This window comes from Capra hircus, chromosome 27 (assembly GCF_001704415.2).
Source record: "Capra hircus breed San Clemente chromosome 27, ASM170441v1, whole genome shotgun sequence".
Classification (NCBI taxonomy): domain Eukaryota; kingdom Metazoa; phylum Chordata; class Mammalia; order Artiodactyla; family Bovidae; genus Capra; species Capra hircus.
Window position 1 is genome coordinate 11822106 of NC_030834.1, and position 16883 is coordinate 11838988.

At 47.2% G+C, this 16883-nt stretch overlaps 1 protein-coding gene across 2 annotated transcripts in view; it reads right to left on the minus strand.

The window, feature by feature from the left end:
- Positions 1 to 16522, minus strand: part of TACC1 (transforming acidic coiled-coil containing protein 1) — a 124608-nt gene extending 108086 nt beyond the window's left edge. Inside the window, exons 1-2 of one of the 2 annotated variants that reach the window (XM_018041896.1) lie at positions 16392 to 16522; positions 1923 to 2026 (exon numbers count right to left, since the gene is read on the minus strand). In XM_018041896.1, the coding sequence (XP_017897385.1) occupies positions 1923 to 2026; positions 16392 to 16433 (146 nt within the window). In that variant the 5' untranslated portion in view covers positions 16434 to 16522. Of the gene's footprint in view, positions 1 to 1922; positions 2339 to 16391 lie in introns of both variants that reach the window. The other variant, XM_018041901.1, reaches the window with a different exon arrangement.

The following is a 16883-nucleotide window of genomic DNA, read 5'->3' on the forward strand; positions in this document are numbered from 1 at the left end:
TTTACCATCTGAGCCACCTGGGAAGCCCAAGCAAATCTATGCCCTATTCCAAATAAACTTCCTCCAGTGGAATGCTAACGCATATTAAAAATCAGAGACACAACTTTGCCAACGAAGGTCCATCTAGTCATAGCTATGGTTTTTTCAGTGGTCATGTATGGATGTGAGAGTTGGCCTATAAGGAAAGCTGAGTGCCGAAGAACTGATGCTTTTGAACTGTGGTGTTGGAGAAGACTCTTGAGAGTCCCTTGGACTGCAAGGAGGTCCAACCAGTCCATCCCAAAAGAAATGAGTCCTGAATATTCATTGGAAGGACTGATGCTGAAACTGAAACTCCAATACTTTGGCCACCTGATGCAAACAGCTGACTCATTTGGAAAGACCCTAATGCTGGGAAAGATTGAAAGCAGGACAAGAAGTGGATGACAGAGGATGAGATGGTTGGATGGCACCAGCAACTCAATGGACATGAGTTTGAGCAAGCTCCGGGAGTTGGTGATGGACAGGGAAGCCTGGCGTGCTGCAGTCCATGGAGTCACAGAGTCAGACACGACTGAGCCACTGAATTGAACTGAACTGAATGGAATGCTTCCATTGCCTTCTCCCTCGGTGCTATCCTGACTGATTGATTCACTCACTCATCTGACAAGTGTATATAAACGCCTACCTTGAAGCCTGTCTTAATCTCAGTTCATCTTTGCAAACATACTGGATGAGGTGAGAATTGCCTGAAGCCTGCTACCAGTCTCAAGATGACCGACCCTCTTGCAAGAAAGACAAATATCGTAAGATATTGCTAGTATGTGGAATCTAAAAAAGTGGTACAAGTGAACTTATTAGAGTCACAGATGTAGAAAACAAACTTATGGTTACCAAGGGGGAAAGAGGTAGAGTGAGGGATAAATTGGGAGATTGGGATTGACATGTACACACATATACACACTGCTGCTGCTGCGATTGCTAAGTCGCTTCAGTTATGTCCGACTCTGTGCGACCCCATAGACGGCAGCCCACCAGGCTCCCCCGTCCCTGGGATTCTCCAGGCAGGAAGACTGGAGTGGGTTGCCATCTCCCTCTCCAATGCATGAAAGTGAAAAGTGAAAGTGAAGTCTCTCAGTCGTGTCCAACTCTTCACAACCCCATGGACTGCAGCCTACCAGGCTCCTCCATCCATGGGATTTTCCAAGCAAGAGTCCTGGAGTGGGGTGCCATCGCCTTCTCCACATATACACACTACTATATGTGAAATAGATAACTAATAAGGACTACTGAACAACACAGGGAACTCAATGCTGTAAAGACCTTTGTGGGAAAAGAGTCTCAAAATGAGTGGATATATGTATATATACCACTTATTTGTATATATATGATATATATATGTGATATATGTATATATACCACTCACATATATATTTTTAGATATACACAACAGTGTAACTGATTCACTTTGTTGTATAGCAGAAATTAATACAACATTGTAAATCAACTATATTCATTAAAAATAAATTTCTTAAATAAAACTTTTAAAGATGATCTTCTTGCAAATCTACATCCTAATTCCACCTTGCATCATTGTTTTGGCCTAAACAGAACAAAAATGAAAAAGTAAGAGGCTGATTCCTGAAACAGAGCTGGAAAGGCTTTTAGAGGCCATCTAGTTCCACCTTCTTTTTTTTAGTATGTCAGCCAAGGCCCTGGTGAACCAGCAACTTGCCCAAGGTCAAGAGACAGAGCCAAGGTTGGAACCCGGAGGCAGATTTGCCGATCCCTGCACAGTCCTCTGTTCCTCCCTGAATCCTTATCTCCTTCATTCACACCTAATCCAAATACAAAGATTACACGCCTGTTATTTTGATTCGAAAATAAAACATTTTACTTTAAGAGCCCTCCCATATATCTTCAGTATCAAAGGGAGAAGTTACCTTTGCTGATTTGTCTTTGAACTGATTCCCAATTGATTCTGAAGAATGAACATGCCAGCAGCCCAGACCAGGACCTTTTTTCCTCTGGCTTGGAACCCTTGGGACTGAAGAAAATTAAGTCAGGTGGAAGTCACATGCTGACTCACAAGGTAACTTTTCAGTGCAAGTTTACAGCCAAATGCCCTTCGCCCAAGGTGACTTCTCAGCAATTCCTCTGTAATTCAACAGCCACTTGGTGTGACTGTTCTCCAACACGCTGTAGAAGTTGGGGTGTGGGGGGAGAAAGTGTTCCCCTATTTCAAGGTGAAGCAAGTGTCATCCATCATAAGCAGAAAGTTTCCAGAAGAGAGCTCGTTCTTCAGACCTGTGACCTTGGTCTCCTGTGGAAGAAGCTGTTCACGGTTTCAATCTGTATTCTGAGGGAGAGGAATGAACGCACATAAAAACCTTCTTCTTTTTAAAAAATTTCACTTAGTTGCCATTTCTAGTCCTATATAATGCTTCAGGGACACTGCAAGCTTTGTGGGCTTTTTATTGATTTACTTTTTAGGCAGAGTATTTTTTTGTGCTCTGGTATTGTGTTCAGAGACAGAAACTGCCTCTAATTCAAACATCCTGGATTCAGTAACCACAAGTATCTTCTTGGAATATTAACTCTTAGGACTTTTCTGGGTCTCATGTAATTTTGGGGTAGTGACCTGGAATAGCCATTGGGTATTTAAACATGGATTCCCACTCCATTGGGCTTCCCTGGTGGCTCAGCGGTAAAGAATCCGCCGGCCAAGCAGGAGACGCAGGTTTGATCCTTGGGTCGGGAAGATCCCCTGGAGAAGGGAATGGCAACCCACTCCAGAGGAGCCTAGTGGGCTACAGTCCATGGGGCTGAAAAAGAGTCAGACATGACTGAATGACTACACCACCACCTCCCACCTCCCACCCCACTGTCTGGTCCTGGGAGTGGAAGGTCAGAAGAGTTCATCCACCAATACTTTATTTCCACCCCCTGACCCAGCAGGTTTTTACTTTAATTATTCCACCAAAAAATAACAAAGCAGACATGAAAATGAGAAGCCTGGCAAAAGTCCTGAGGGTCTGGGTTCAAGGAAGCACTTTCATATGTGAACCTTTGGAGTCAAATCGGTATGCCTGGTTCACTGTATAAAAATAGCAGAATGAATATAAGAAAAAAAATCTATTTTCTGGCTGGGCAAAACAAACAGGGTCTATGGAATCTGAAAATACTTCAAAGCAGAAACAAACATTAAAAGGAAATCTTTAAAGAGAAACAAAGTAAATATTAAAAGTCCTTTTGGCTCAGAAGCTAAGACTGTCCTAAGAGGTTATGTACAGATCTTGCTTGTTTATCTTAGGACATTTGCGAGCCAGGCAGGGCTGCCAAGTTGCAAGAATAAAACAGGCTTTTAACCTTCTAAATAAGTTAAATAAAAGAAAAAGTAACACGGGTAGAACAAAGCATCAGAGCCACACTTTCTTCAGGGGAGTTTTCCACTTTCCTGCAGGTTGAAAGACCAGAGTTGCACTGCAGTGATTCCACATCTGCAGATAAAAATCCAGGGGCACCCATAGGAGTTAAGATGGAAGAAAATAAAAGTATCCTGCCTTGCCAGGTGTGCCATATGCACAACTCAGAAGGGAGTGCTGTTGTTCCTCAGTTTTTCATGTTCAAGGCACGGGACACTTCCAAACAAGATTTGGCCTGTGTAGTCTTAGCTTTGAATTTTTCAACTTTTTCTTGCTGGTACTCACAGCCTTTTATCTACACTCCACGTTGCTATTGGTACTGTAATCTACCCTCACCCCCTGCCTTTTCTTGAGCATCTGGAGTCTAAGAAGGTGTGGGCAACAGAGTGGGTGTCATAGTTTCCATCCTCCATGAATATGCTTGGTCCCTGATCTTATCTCTAGGACAGAGCAGGGCATAAGCTAGCAAGTGTAAGAAGAGAGACAGGGGCCTGAGCAAGGTGGAATGAATATGAGAAATGGAATCCTTGAGTCTTCAGGATCAAAGCAGCTTGTCGTGGGGCCCAAGAGCTGAAAGAGGCCAACGAGACCACCTCTGCTCAAGATTCCTGACCAATGGTCAGCCAACTTCTCCTTGGAAACTGCAAAGGTCTTTCTGGCAGACAAAGAGTTGCAGCACTCAGACTCCTGTGAAAAATGGATTTAGCAACCCAGCATCAAGGAATGTGGGCTTCCCTGGTGGCACAGTGGTAAAGAATCCGCCCGCTAATGTAGGAGATACGAGAGACGCGGGTTTCATCCCTGGATTGGAAAGATCCCCTGGAGGAGGAAATGGCAACCCATTCCAGTATTCTTGCTTAGAAAATTCCCTGGACAGAGGAGCCTGGGGGGCTACAGTCTACAACTGAGCAACTGAGGACACAGCATATCAAGAAATATGGGTAGCTGCTAACATCCAGCTGTTATTGCTTTCAGAGTCTGCCCAGGATTTTTTTTTCCCCTTTATATAAAATCTGGCTAAACAAAACATTTATTATCTTAACTTAAACAAAAGCCTTTTATATTTCGACGTAGCTGATTCACAGTGTTGTGATGGTTTCAGGTGCACAGCAGAGAGACTCAGCCGTACACACACATGCCTCCACTCTCCCCCAGACTCCCCTCCCATCCAGGCTGCCACACTGCACTGAGCAGAGCTCCCCGCGCTACACAGTAGGTCCTTGTTGGTGACCCATTCCACATATCGCAGTGTGTACATGTCCACCCCCAAGTCCCTAGCCATCCCATCCCCCATCATGCCCCCCTGGTAACCATACATGCGTTCTCCAAGTCTGTCAGTCTGTTTCTGTTTTGTAGATAAGTTCATTCATATCATTTCCTTTTAGATTCTACATTTAAGGGATATCATACGATATTTCTCTTTCTCTGTCTGACTTACTCCACTCAGTATGACACTCTTAGCTCCATCCATGTTGCTGCAAACGCCTGGGCTTCTGAGCTATCAGCCTTCTCTGGCAGCCCCCAGTCAATGGCTGAGCAAGGCGGGGGTACAAACTCCTGGCCATTCCAGCCCAATGTGGGCAGTCTCTCTCTGCCAGTCTTTGCTTCAGAGCTTCACGTTAGCTCAGCAGAGACAGTCCGACCTGTACCATCACTGTCTGAAGGCTGTTTTATTCAATCCTGGGAACAGAAAGTGGACATTAGGCAAAAACTAATGAAATCTAAATGACCTATGGACTTTAGTTGGTAATAATGATGTATCCATATTGGTTCATGGCAGTCCACTAGTTAAGACTTCACCTTCCAATGCAGGGGGTACAGGTAGGGGAACTAAGATCCCTCGTGTTTCAAGGCCCAAAAACCAAAACATAAAAATAGAAGAAATATTACAACAAATTCAATAAGGACGTTTAAAAAATGGTTGACATAAAAAAATATTTTAAAAAATTGTTACATATGCACCACGGGCGTGCATGCTGAGTCACTTTAGTTGTGTCCAATTCTGTAACCCTATGGACGGTAGCCCTCCAGACTCCTCTGTCCATGGAATTTTCCAGGCAAGAATACTGGAACGGGTTGCCACGCCCTCCTCCAGAGGATTTTCCTGACCCAGGGATCAAACCTGCGTCTCATCCATCTCCTGCATTGGCAGGAGTGTTCTTTACCACTAGGACCACTTGGGAAGCCCATGTACGCCTCACACAATTGTTAGATGATAATAACAAGGGATTTGGGAGGTGGGTTATATTGGAACAGTCTGCACTCCCTTCAACAATTTTTCTGAAACTGTTGTAAAAGACAAAAGTTATTTTAAAAAAAATCACTCCCTTATAGTGTTTAAATTAACTTTCCTATATTTAGTTAACATCTGCCTGTCAATCATTTTACTCAACGCCATTCAGTCTTAAAGAGTAGCTCCAGATCTGAACTCTACCAATAGATGCACTCTGGACAGCGGGACTATTGTCTTCTCTGATGTATTCTTCTGTCAATATGACCTATTTGAGGGGGTGGTTTGCTTAATCAGCAGTGAAGTGATGCTCTTCCCGTTGTCCTCTATCCAGAGATCATCACACTAGTGTGTGATGAGATAAAGAACTTGTAGCAGAATGCGTATCCACCACATCCTCAATGCACTGTTTAGCCGGGCTGACTTGTTTCCATAGCAAGGCTTTCTCAATGAAGGGAGCTGTGTGTGGCCTCCCCTCTGCCTCAGCCTGCTCCCCTCATGTTGGCTGGGTCACTAATCGGCCACAACCCTCAGCACTGCTTCCTCCTTCCACGTAGTAACATATCCTTGACATCCAGTGCATTCCTGCTGCCCACCAGCTTCTAGTAGGTGGGACTAACTGGGGTAGCAATCCTACGAAGAGTACGCAAAGACTGCTCAGAGGAGGGCACCGGAGAGGAGCTGTGCCCGTGCGGAAGTAGCAAAGCCCTCACACTGAATGCTGAGACTTCTAGTCTTCTCCTGGACCCTCCATTGACCAGCTGTGAGTAAGGACATTCCCCTGTCCAGACCTCACTTCCCTCATCTGTAAACCAAGGGGGTGGATTCAGGTAATTTCTTAGGGTATTCGGATTTTCGTATTGTTTTTGTCTACTGGCCATGCCACGTACCATGTGGGATCTTAGTTCCCCAGCCAGAGATCGAGTCCATGCCCTTTGCATTGAAAGCACGGAGTCTTAACCACTGGACTGCCAGAGAAGTCCATGGTGTTTTTTTTTTTTTTTTTGGTTTTGTTTTTTTGGGGAGCATTCTAGTTTTTGTGCTCCAGGATTCAACTCTTTTCTTCAATCTTACAGAAGTGTAGCTGATTTACAGTGCTGTGTTAATTTCTACTGTAGAGCAAAGGGATTCAGTGATACACACACATTCTTTTTTATAGTCTTTTCCATTATGGTTTATCACAGGGTATTGAATATAGTTCCCTGTGCTGTACAGGAGGACCTTGTTGCTCACCCATTCTATATACAATAGTTTGCTTCTGTTAATCCCCAACCCCTAGTTCTAGGATTCAACTCTGGAGTCAAACGACCTCCGCACCCATGATGTCCCTTGGCTGGGCTCTTCCACAATCTTGCTGTCCCCATCACACCTGCCAGCATTTTGCCTCCTATGGCGTTTCATCTGGTGACAAGTCTGTTGGCTTCAGGGTGGAACATGACTGTGACAGCCAGCTGCCAGGCTCAAAGATAAGAGAACTAGAGAGTCTGGGGGCTGAAAGGCCTTCTCAGCAACACGTATCCCCCAATGACTGAATGATGCTTCTGTGAAGCAAGTCAGCACATGTGTGGAGTTTTCCATTTCTGCATATAGAGAGTGTGGAGGTCACTACTCTGTCCTAACAACAAGTAAAAAGATAAACAGACTGAAAAGTCAGTAACTCGTCTGGGATTCATAAGAGGAGGGGAGGACAGAGCTCAAACCACTGCAGCCAGGGCTGAAGAGACGTACAAGGGAAGGCAGGAAGTCACCACTTAGCAGAGCAGAAATACACAATCAGAACCACCACGGAAATCACGCTGGGATGAACAGTCACTGACGCATCGTGGGGGGCTCAGTATGGACAACTCGGAAGGGTTAAAACTCCAAGGGGACCCAGCATTGTGAGATTTACCTCCAGGAGCTCAACCAGACTCCCACGGAGAAAAATCCCCTTAGGCTTCCAGCAAAGGTAAGGGGCAGGAAACCATTTGAAACACGCCAGAGAATTCCGTTCTTCTTTTCCAAGTTTTAATTTATATTGGAGTATCGTTGATTAACAATGTTGTGTTAGTTTCACATGTATAGCAAAGTGATTCAGTTATACATACACATATATCTATTCTTTTTCAAATTTTTTTCCATTTAAGTTGTTACAGAATGTGGAGCAGAGTTCCCTGTGCTATCCAGTAGGTCCTTGTTGGTTATCTGGTTTAAATATAGTAGTGTGCGTATGTCAGTCTTTCAGTGATAGTGAAGTCATGCATGGATGTGAGAGTTGGACTATAAAGAAAGCTGAGCACCAAAGAATTGATGCTTTTGAACTGTGAGGTTGGAGAAGACTCTTGAGAGTCCCTTGGACTGCAAGGAGATCCAACCAGTCCATCCTAAAGGAAATCAGTCCTGAATATTCAGTGGAAGGACTGATGCTGAAGCTGAAGCTCCAATACTTTGGCCACCTCATGCGAACAGCTGATTCATTGGAAAAGACCTTGATGCTGGGAAAGATTGAAGGCAGGAGGAGAAGGGGATGACAGAGGATGAGATGGCTGGATGGCATCACCAACTCGATGGACATGAGTTTGAGTGAACTCCGGGAGATGGTGATGGACAGGGAGGCCTGGCGTGCTGCGGTCCATGGGGTCATCAAGAGTTAGACACGACTGGGAGACTGAATTGAACTGATACGTGAATCCCATACTTCTCCCCTGCCCCCATTTCCCCCTTGCCTTTGAATTCTGTGAGTCTTCAGCAAAAACTAGTTAACCAGAGTCTACCCTGCTATGATCAGAGTCTAACTGATCTGGGAAGGGAAATACTCAACTCCAGCCCACATGAATCATCCTCTCCTAGACAGGCTGGAGTGAACATGGCCCTGATGATGCCTTGATTTCTGCCCAGTGATGCTGAGGTTGGACTTCTGGCCTCCAGAACCTTGAGATATTAACTGCCTGTTTTTGTTTTGTATTGCAATCTTATTTATTTATCTTGCTTTTGGCTGTGCTGGGTCTTCATTGCTGCACAGGCTATTTCTCTAGTTGTAGTGAGTTGGGGGCTACTCTCTAGCTGTAGGGCATGGGCCTCTATTGCAGTGGTTTCTCCTGTTGTGTGTGGACCACGGGCTGTAGAGCACAGGCTCAGTAATTGCAGTGCGCGAGTTTAGTTGCTCTGCGGCATATGGGATCTTCCTGCACCAGGGATCGAACCTGTGTCTTCCGCATTGGCGGGTGGATTCTTATCCGCTGAACCACAAGGGAAGCCCACGCCTGTTGTTTTAAGCCTCCAAGTTCATGATCATTTCTCACGGCAGCCTCAGGAAACAAACCCACCCTCTTGCTAAATTTCATCTTCCTTTCGTATAGACTTTTCTTTCTCTAGTACACAAAGCCTCTTTTATCTGCCAGGACGTGGCAGGGTAACACTCTCCAACTGGAGAGCTTAATAAATGGACTGTTTACAAAGGCCTTGAGCAGTCAGGAGATGGGAGACAGGGCTGTTCTCCAGGTGGGTACAGTCAGGGAGACGCCGCCGCCCTGGGCCTGCGGGGGTGAGAGGGACAGAGCTGTGGGGAGAGGGCCACTGACAGGAGTGTCAGGGGACATGGCCGGCCCCGGCGACACAGCAGGAAAGGGAGCAAGGGGAATAATTGCCTTCGCGTCCCTCTCTCTTCCCTCTGGCCTCCCGCCTGAGGCCTCGGTTGGCTGAACCTGAACTAGCAGCCAGCTGCAAAGGAGCCATTCGGGTCAGCCTCCCAGTTGCAGAGGAGAGTGGAGAAGGGGGTGGGAGGGGACTTGGGGGCCCATGGAAACATCCAGCACCTGAGATACTGTAACTCTCTTCCAGACCACCCGTCCAGCAGACTGGTTTTGTGGGTCCAAGCTCTCCTCCACAGGAAATGTTCTCCTCAACTGTAAACTGAGTTTCTTTTGTCTTTGGTTTTTTGGTTTTTTTTTTAGCCATGCTGCAGGGCTTGTGGGATCTTCATTCCCCAACCAGAGATGAACCCATGCCCCTGCCTCGGAAGCTCGGAGTCCTAACCGCTGGACCACCACGGAAGTTCCCACAATGAAGAGTTTGGACCAGGAAGCCTCTGAGAGCCCTTTCGGGGATCTGAGGCTCACGGTTCCAGAAGCAGACTGATCGCCTTCCCAGGCTAAGGCAGATCCGAACGTGCCTGAAGTCCCACAGCTGTTTCTTTCCTTGCTTCTCTTCTCTGGGACGCCCCACAGATCTGGGTGGGCATCGCAGTGCATGCGGCCCAGAGCATCTCCAGGGAAAGGAGCCGGCCGGCGAGGCTGGAAAAGGAAGCCCAAGGTCGGAAGAACAAGAAGGGGCTCTGGACAACCAACGGGGAGAGGCCAGCCCCTCAGCCACAGGGGAGTCAGCACTCCAGGGCAAGTCCGCCTGTTCCTGAAGAAAACTCTAGTGGCCTCAGGCCTCTAGGCTGGCTGGTCCAGCATAGAGGAGGCTGCCAGTCCCACGCAGCTGGTAATCATTAGCCAGAAAGCCAAACTGTGGAAAGTTCCAAGGGTCCTGACCGAGGAGCAGACACCAAACCTTCCCCTGCTGCCTTGGGGCATTCTGTTCTGCTCTCTGGCTGCTTTTTCAACCACTCCTGTCTGCTTCTGTTTCATGGAACCTCCTTTTGAAGATAGAAGGTGAAGCCAGGAGACTCTCCAGGGCTGAAAGTGGAGAAAGTGTTACCTCCCCCAACCCCCAGTCCCCTCTCTTGGGTGGGCTGGGAGATACAACAGATTCCTCTTTCGCCCCTAACTCTGCGTGCGTGTTAAGTCGCTTCAGTCATGTCCGACTCTCTGCAGCCCTATGGACTGTAGCCCGCCAGGTTCCTCTGTCCATGGGATTCTCCAGGCAAGAATACTGGAGTGGGCTGCCATTTCCTACTCCAGGGGATCTTCAAAAACCAGGGATCAAACCCGAGTCTCCTGCACTGCAGGCGAATTCTTTACTGTCTGAGCCACCAGGGAAGCCCGAAGTAAGGAGATTAAGGAGAGAACGTCGTTCAGTCGTGTCCGACTCTTTGCCACCCCATGGACTGTACAATCCATGGATTCCTCCAGGCCAGAATACTGGAGTGGGTAGCCTTTCCTCCTCCAGGGGATCTTTTCAACCCAGGGATCGAACCCAGGTCTCCCACATTGCAGGAGGATTCTTTACCAACTGAGCCACAAGGGAAGCCCAAGAATACTGGAGTGGGTAGCCTATCCCTTCTCCAGCAGATCTTCCCAACCCCGGAATCAAACCGGGGTCTCCTGCATTGCGGGTGGATTTTTTACCAACTGAGTTATCAGGGAAGCCCAAGTAAAGGAGATTACCCTAAAAAAAAGGCCCTGCATCCAGAAGTTACCCCATCCCTGGTAGTCTGACATCGTCTGCTGGCTGGGATTGCAGCTGTGCTGGGCCTCTTCTGTCAGGCACCTTTGCATTCTCTGACCTCTGCTCTCCATCTGCCTAAGAAGGCTGTGAGTAACTGCTTCCTCCATCCCTTTCCAAATACAGCCCTCCTCAGGCAGACAGAACGGGCTAAAATCCAGGAGGATTCCATTTGCCATAAATGAATGTGAATCACAGTCGCTCAGTCGTGTTCGACTCTTGCGACCCCATGGACTGTGGCCTGCCAGGCTCCTCTGTCCATGGGATTCTCCAGGCAAGAATACTGGAGTGGGTTGCCATTCCCTTCTCCAGGGGACCTTTCCAACCCAGGGATCGAACCCAGGTCACCCGCATTGCAGGCAGATTCTTTACGGTCTGAGCCACCAGGGAAGCAGAGTTAACCCCTCACACCCACACCCAGACATCCCGAGTTAGAACTCCCACCCAGGGCTTAGCAGCTGTGTGCTTCTGTGCACATTATTTCCTTCTCCAAGCCTCATTATCCTCATTTGTAAACTGGGGATAATTGTAGTACTGTTAACCCCTGAACACCATGGGGGGAGTTCAGGACCACCACCCTCCACAGAGTCAGCCCTCCATATCCAAGATTCCGAATCTGTGGATTCAACCAGCCCCAGGTAGGGTCGTAACTGTGATAGCTTCCCTGATGGCTCAGTTGGTAAAGAATCCACCAACAGGAGACCCCAATTTGATTCCGGGGTCGGGAAGATCTGCTGGAGAAGGGATAGGCTACCCACTCCAGTATTCTTGGGCTTCCCTTGTGACTCAGCTGGTAAAGAATCCACCTGTAATGTACGAGACCTGAGTTCGATCGCTGGGTTGGGAAGATCCCCTGGAGAAAGGAAAGACTACCCATTCCAGTATTCTGGCCTGGAGAATTTCATAGACTACAGTCCATGGAGTTGCAAAGAGTCAGACACGATTGAGCGGCTTTCATTTTCTTATAGGGACTTAACGCAGCTCAAACCTGTGTTGCTTAAGGATCAACTGTACTCCCCTGATAGGGAGAGGTAGGGATTAAACATGAGATGCTGTGTATGAAGCACTTAGTACAAAGCATGACTCATAGTAAGTGCTCAATAAATGGCAGTCCCCCAGTTTATTTCCTGCCTACTTTTACTTCCAGTAAGCGTAGGCAAACGGGTGCATGCTACTCTCAGAATCATTGCAAACTTAGTCTAAACTTAGGCGGCGCTCACAGATTTATCCTCTGAGAAAAACCACAAAATTCTTTTGTAAGTCATGATCCCTTCCTGGGTTGTTGTTTTTTTTTTTTTTCTTTTATCAGCTATATTTAGCTCTTAAATTTTATATCTCAGCTTGAAATCTTAGAGTCATCCTTCCAAAAGTACAAGTGGTTCAGCCAATGGCATTTACAAGCAAGCTGTTTTTTTGGTTCTTTTTTTTTCTCCAGAAATAACAATAGGTCAGAGGTGAGACTGATTTCCATAACTCCAAATATAAATAAGGTAAACTTCATTTAATCAAAGAATCCAATTTGGCAAGTCCAATTCTGAAGGCTAGTTATTCCAGTTTTATTAAACTTCCAAGAGAACATTTAAGCTTTTTCTCGCAGGTTGTAAGCTGTCTCTCAGGGACCCTGGGTCTGGGTAAACACCCCATCCCCACCCCCAGCTCCCAGTTGAAATTGTTGGTGTTGATTTTTTCAAATACTAGCTACTTCTTCTTTCCAGCCTGCCACCCAACCACTTTACCTAAGGTTAATCCAAACTCTTTTACACATAATAACATATTTTTTAAAAAAGATTTTCTTGATGTGGACATTTTTAAAGTCTTTATTGAATCTGTTACAATATTGCTTCTGTTCATGTTTTGGTTTTTTGGCCATGGATCTTAGCTGCCTGACCAGGGATCAAACCCACATTGGAAGGCGAAGTCATAACCATTGATCCACCAGGGAAGTCTCCATAGTAACATATTTATTGAGTCCTTACTATGTGCCAGACACAGTTTTAAATGCTTTATGTGGACTGAGTCATTCTCTCATAACGTTATTATAAGTACCGTTATTATCATCTCTCTACACGAAATATTATTTTGGAAATTTGCATTAGAAAATCTAGCTGATCTGGGGCAGAGCAGAGATTTGAGGCCAGGGAGTCTGGCTACAGAGCTGGCTCTTGCCCACCAAACTGTATTCCCTCTCCTAAGAGAGGTGACGTTTCCCAGGGACACAGTTTGCACAAGAATTCCGACTCTCCGTGTTCACAGCAGCACCCTTCCTCCATAGAATGTTCTGTCCTAGCCCCATTTCTCCCAGCCTATTCCCAGGGGGCATCCCTTACCAAAACATGAAAGAAACACCCTACTAACAACAATGTCCTTCTCACCTCTGTCAAAGGGGGCTGCAAAAATATTCAAGGCAAGGTGGCTCAGACTTGGGCGTGGGGCTCCAAGTCCAACCTCAACATTAACTGGCTGGGCACCCTTAGTCAAGTCACACCACATCTTAACCCACACATGCTCACCAGTAGAGCAGGGGAACAGGCAGAAACTGCCTTCCAGGGCTTTTGTGGGGATTGTGTGAGCATATCTGTGCTCAGCACAGCGCTGGGCTCAATAAGGAAGCTGTCATCATTAAGGGAGATCAATAAGAGCTATTATGAGTATTGATCGTACAGTCCATCACTGTGAGTAGAACCGAGAAGGTCACATTCCGAGAAGACTGAGAGAGAGCCCGGGTTGTCATTTACACTCTATGGGGCCCTGTCCCTTATTCGTCCCTGAACCTGAGGACCAGCTGCCTGAGACAGAAGGGGTCACCCCCAAGCCTGCCTGGCACACGACACCTGTGAGTTTCCCATGGCGGGAGATGGTTATTAAGTAGAAGGTGATGCGGAGAGGCAAGTGAGAGCCCAGACAAGGCCAAGCTGGAAACCCCTCTGTAAATCAACCCCATCCTGTAAGCAGTTATTTTCTCCCGAGACACAACATTACCTGTCCCAGGTTAGCACTTCTGAACATTGATTTCAAAACTTGCTTTCGACTCAGCCCCTTAACAGTCAGGTGAAGACAGAGCTGCTTTGTCGGGAGAGGGAAGAGGAGGCTCCTGGAGCACGCACTTGTTGAACTCCTCCCCAGAGGGACCCCATGTCCCTTAGAAAGGGCACTGAGGTCTTTAGACCACAGCTTGAGAATCATACTCCAAGAGAAACAAATGTATAGTCATCCCTTGGCTCCCCCTGCCCCGAGGACTAGTTCCAAGATGCTTGTGGGCACCAAAACCCACCCGTGCTCAAGTCCTTTTCATAGAAGGGCATGCAAGCTCAGTCGCCTCAGTTGTGTCTGACTCTTTGCAACCCTATGGATTGTAGCCCACCAGGCTCTTCTGTTCATGGGATTCTCCAGACAAGAATACTGGAGTGGGTTGCCATGCTCTCCCCCAGGGGATCTTCCCTACCCAGGGATCAAACCTGTGTCTCTTACATCTCCTGCACTGGCAGGGAGGTTCTTTACCACTAGTGTCACCTAGGATGCTCATAAAATGGCACAGTACTTGCATATAACCTACATACATCTTCCCTTATACTTTAAATCATCTCTAAAACCTAATACAAGAATGTAAATACATTCTAAATGTAAGCACAATCTAAATACAAATATGATCTATATGCTATGTAAATAATCACATGCAAATTGAAGTTTTACTTTGGGGAACTTTCTGGAATTTTTTTGGAGATGGCCTTCCGAAGTTGTTTGAACGCAGAACCTGTATACGATATGAACTTTGCTCTTAGTGAACTTAGAGTCTAGTGAGCTGGTGGCTACAGGTTTGCACTGGCTGGTAAGTGAACTCCAGTGTTCCTCGTTTAAGGTACAAATCCTAGCAAGGCACTGTTGCTACCTTCTACAGGGCCCTAAAGCTTTTCAGTTGCAAAAGTTTCCTCTGTGTTTATACTGCACAGGGTAGATAGGGGCTGGGAAGAGCATGCCTGAATCGTTGACCTGCTTCAGTAAAATAATTTCTAAGATTAACATCTCTCACAACACCTCTGTCAGGTGGGGTTATTATTGTCTCATTTTGCAGATGAGGAAACTGAGGCTGAAGATATTTAACTTGTCTGAAGTCACCCAGCTAGACAATGCAGGACCCCAGAGTCAAACCCCAACCTGGTTTCAGAGGATGGCGGCCTGGACTCAGTACAGATTCCTCCTCTGCACTTACTAGTTGTGTCTACAGCCTCAGTTTCCTCATCTGTAAAGTGGGGATGATAATGATACCTGCCACCTTCAGAATGGTGCCAGGTCTCAACAAGAGTTAGTACCCGTCTCGGGATCACCAAATAACAGATTATGGCTCATTTGTCCAATAAACTCGCATTTATTTGGCTGGTTAGAATACTGGAGTGGGTAGCTTATCCCTTCTCCAGCAGATCTTCCTGATCTAGGAATTGAAACAGGGTTTCCTGCATTGCAGGCAAATTCTTTACCAACTGAGCTATCAGGCAAGCCCAGAAAACAGTGCAAGGCAGTATGTGGATAAGGAGCCAAATGCGTCCTGCAGAGAACTAAAGGCCATAGGAGTTCAGAGAAAGGGCATTTGAAATGCTTCACTTGTTATTGCTTCATAAAATTTTGAGCACTCCTTGTGCAGAAGCCCTGCTGAGCTCACTGTCAGCCCAATGTCAGCATGTGCTGCCAAGGCCAGCCTCTCAGCCACCAGCTGGGGTATGTCCTTAACAAGCCACATGCTGCCTTCCAGGTAGACCAGTTAGCTCTACCACAGACAGACATCTAAGTCTCTAGGGACGCCTGGGTTCTGCCCATTAACACATGCCACTGGGGCCGTGTGCCACACCTCCATGCTGAGAAACAGCTCAAGGTGTGTGTCTCCAAGACAGCAGGTGGCAGGCTGTAGGGGTGGGTGGGAGGGGGGCATCAGGGGCCGGGAAGACACATGACCCAGGTCCTGGGAAACAGCTGGACCCGAGCTCATCAAGTCAAAAATGCCTTTTCCTTGTGCATCCACGTGGTCCTTTTTCTCTGAAGCTATTCAGAGCCGAAGGTCTTTATGAACCTTCCCTGATATTCCAGGACTCCCCTCCCCATGCCCCCTCTCTCCAAGAAAAGAAAGCAAAAGAAAAAAGAAATCAAGGAATCCCCAGAATTCTGCCCTAGCACTTACTTGCCACACCAGGTAAATAACGGCGTGCTTCCAGAGACTCCAGAATTAAAGTTAAATTTGGAAAAAAAGAGGGAAAAGAAAGGCTGACCTCCCCCGAAGTCCACTCACCTACCGCATACCCCCATCAGCCACAAAACACCCCAGCCCGAGGCTTAAAGGTCAAGCCCTCGCTTTGCTCAGTAAATGCCAAGTGAACCCAGGGCGCCCAGCCCCTTGTTCCTACCTTGTGGCCAGTGGTCCCCGGTCGCCTCGCTCCCTCGGGCATCACCTGCTACGGCGGATCCAGCATCTCTGCTCGGGAAGCCGAGCGCCTCTGATGTGGGAGAGGTTCCGCGGAAGGAAGGGGAGGGCAGGCTGAGATCACTGACGTGGGGAGGGGTGGGTCTCCCTAAGCAAGCACTTGGTTCCAGGGGAAAGGATGTTTTGTAAGTTTTGGCTTGAATGTCCAGGGGCAGAACAGGAAGTGTGCACTAGGGCTGGGAGCCCAGGGTGCATTTCCACAGCCTCCCTTTAGAGGGAGCTTCCTGGGGTCTCTCAACTGCGGCCCGGTCTGGAATGCAAAGCTCTGTCTGAATCCTGGAGCTTTCCCCGCCTTACGCTTTCCTCCAGCACTTTTTTTTTTCCTTTTTTTCCTCCTTAATGGACCGTCAGCTTCGTTCCTGACATGCTGGAAAATTTTCCCTAGGCCTAAACTTGGCTCAGGAACACTCTCCCC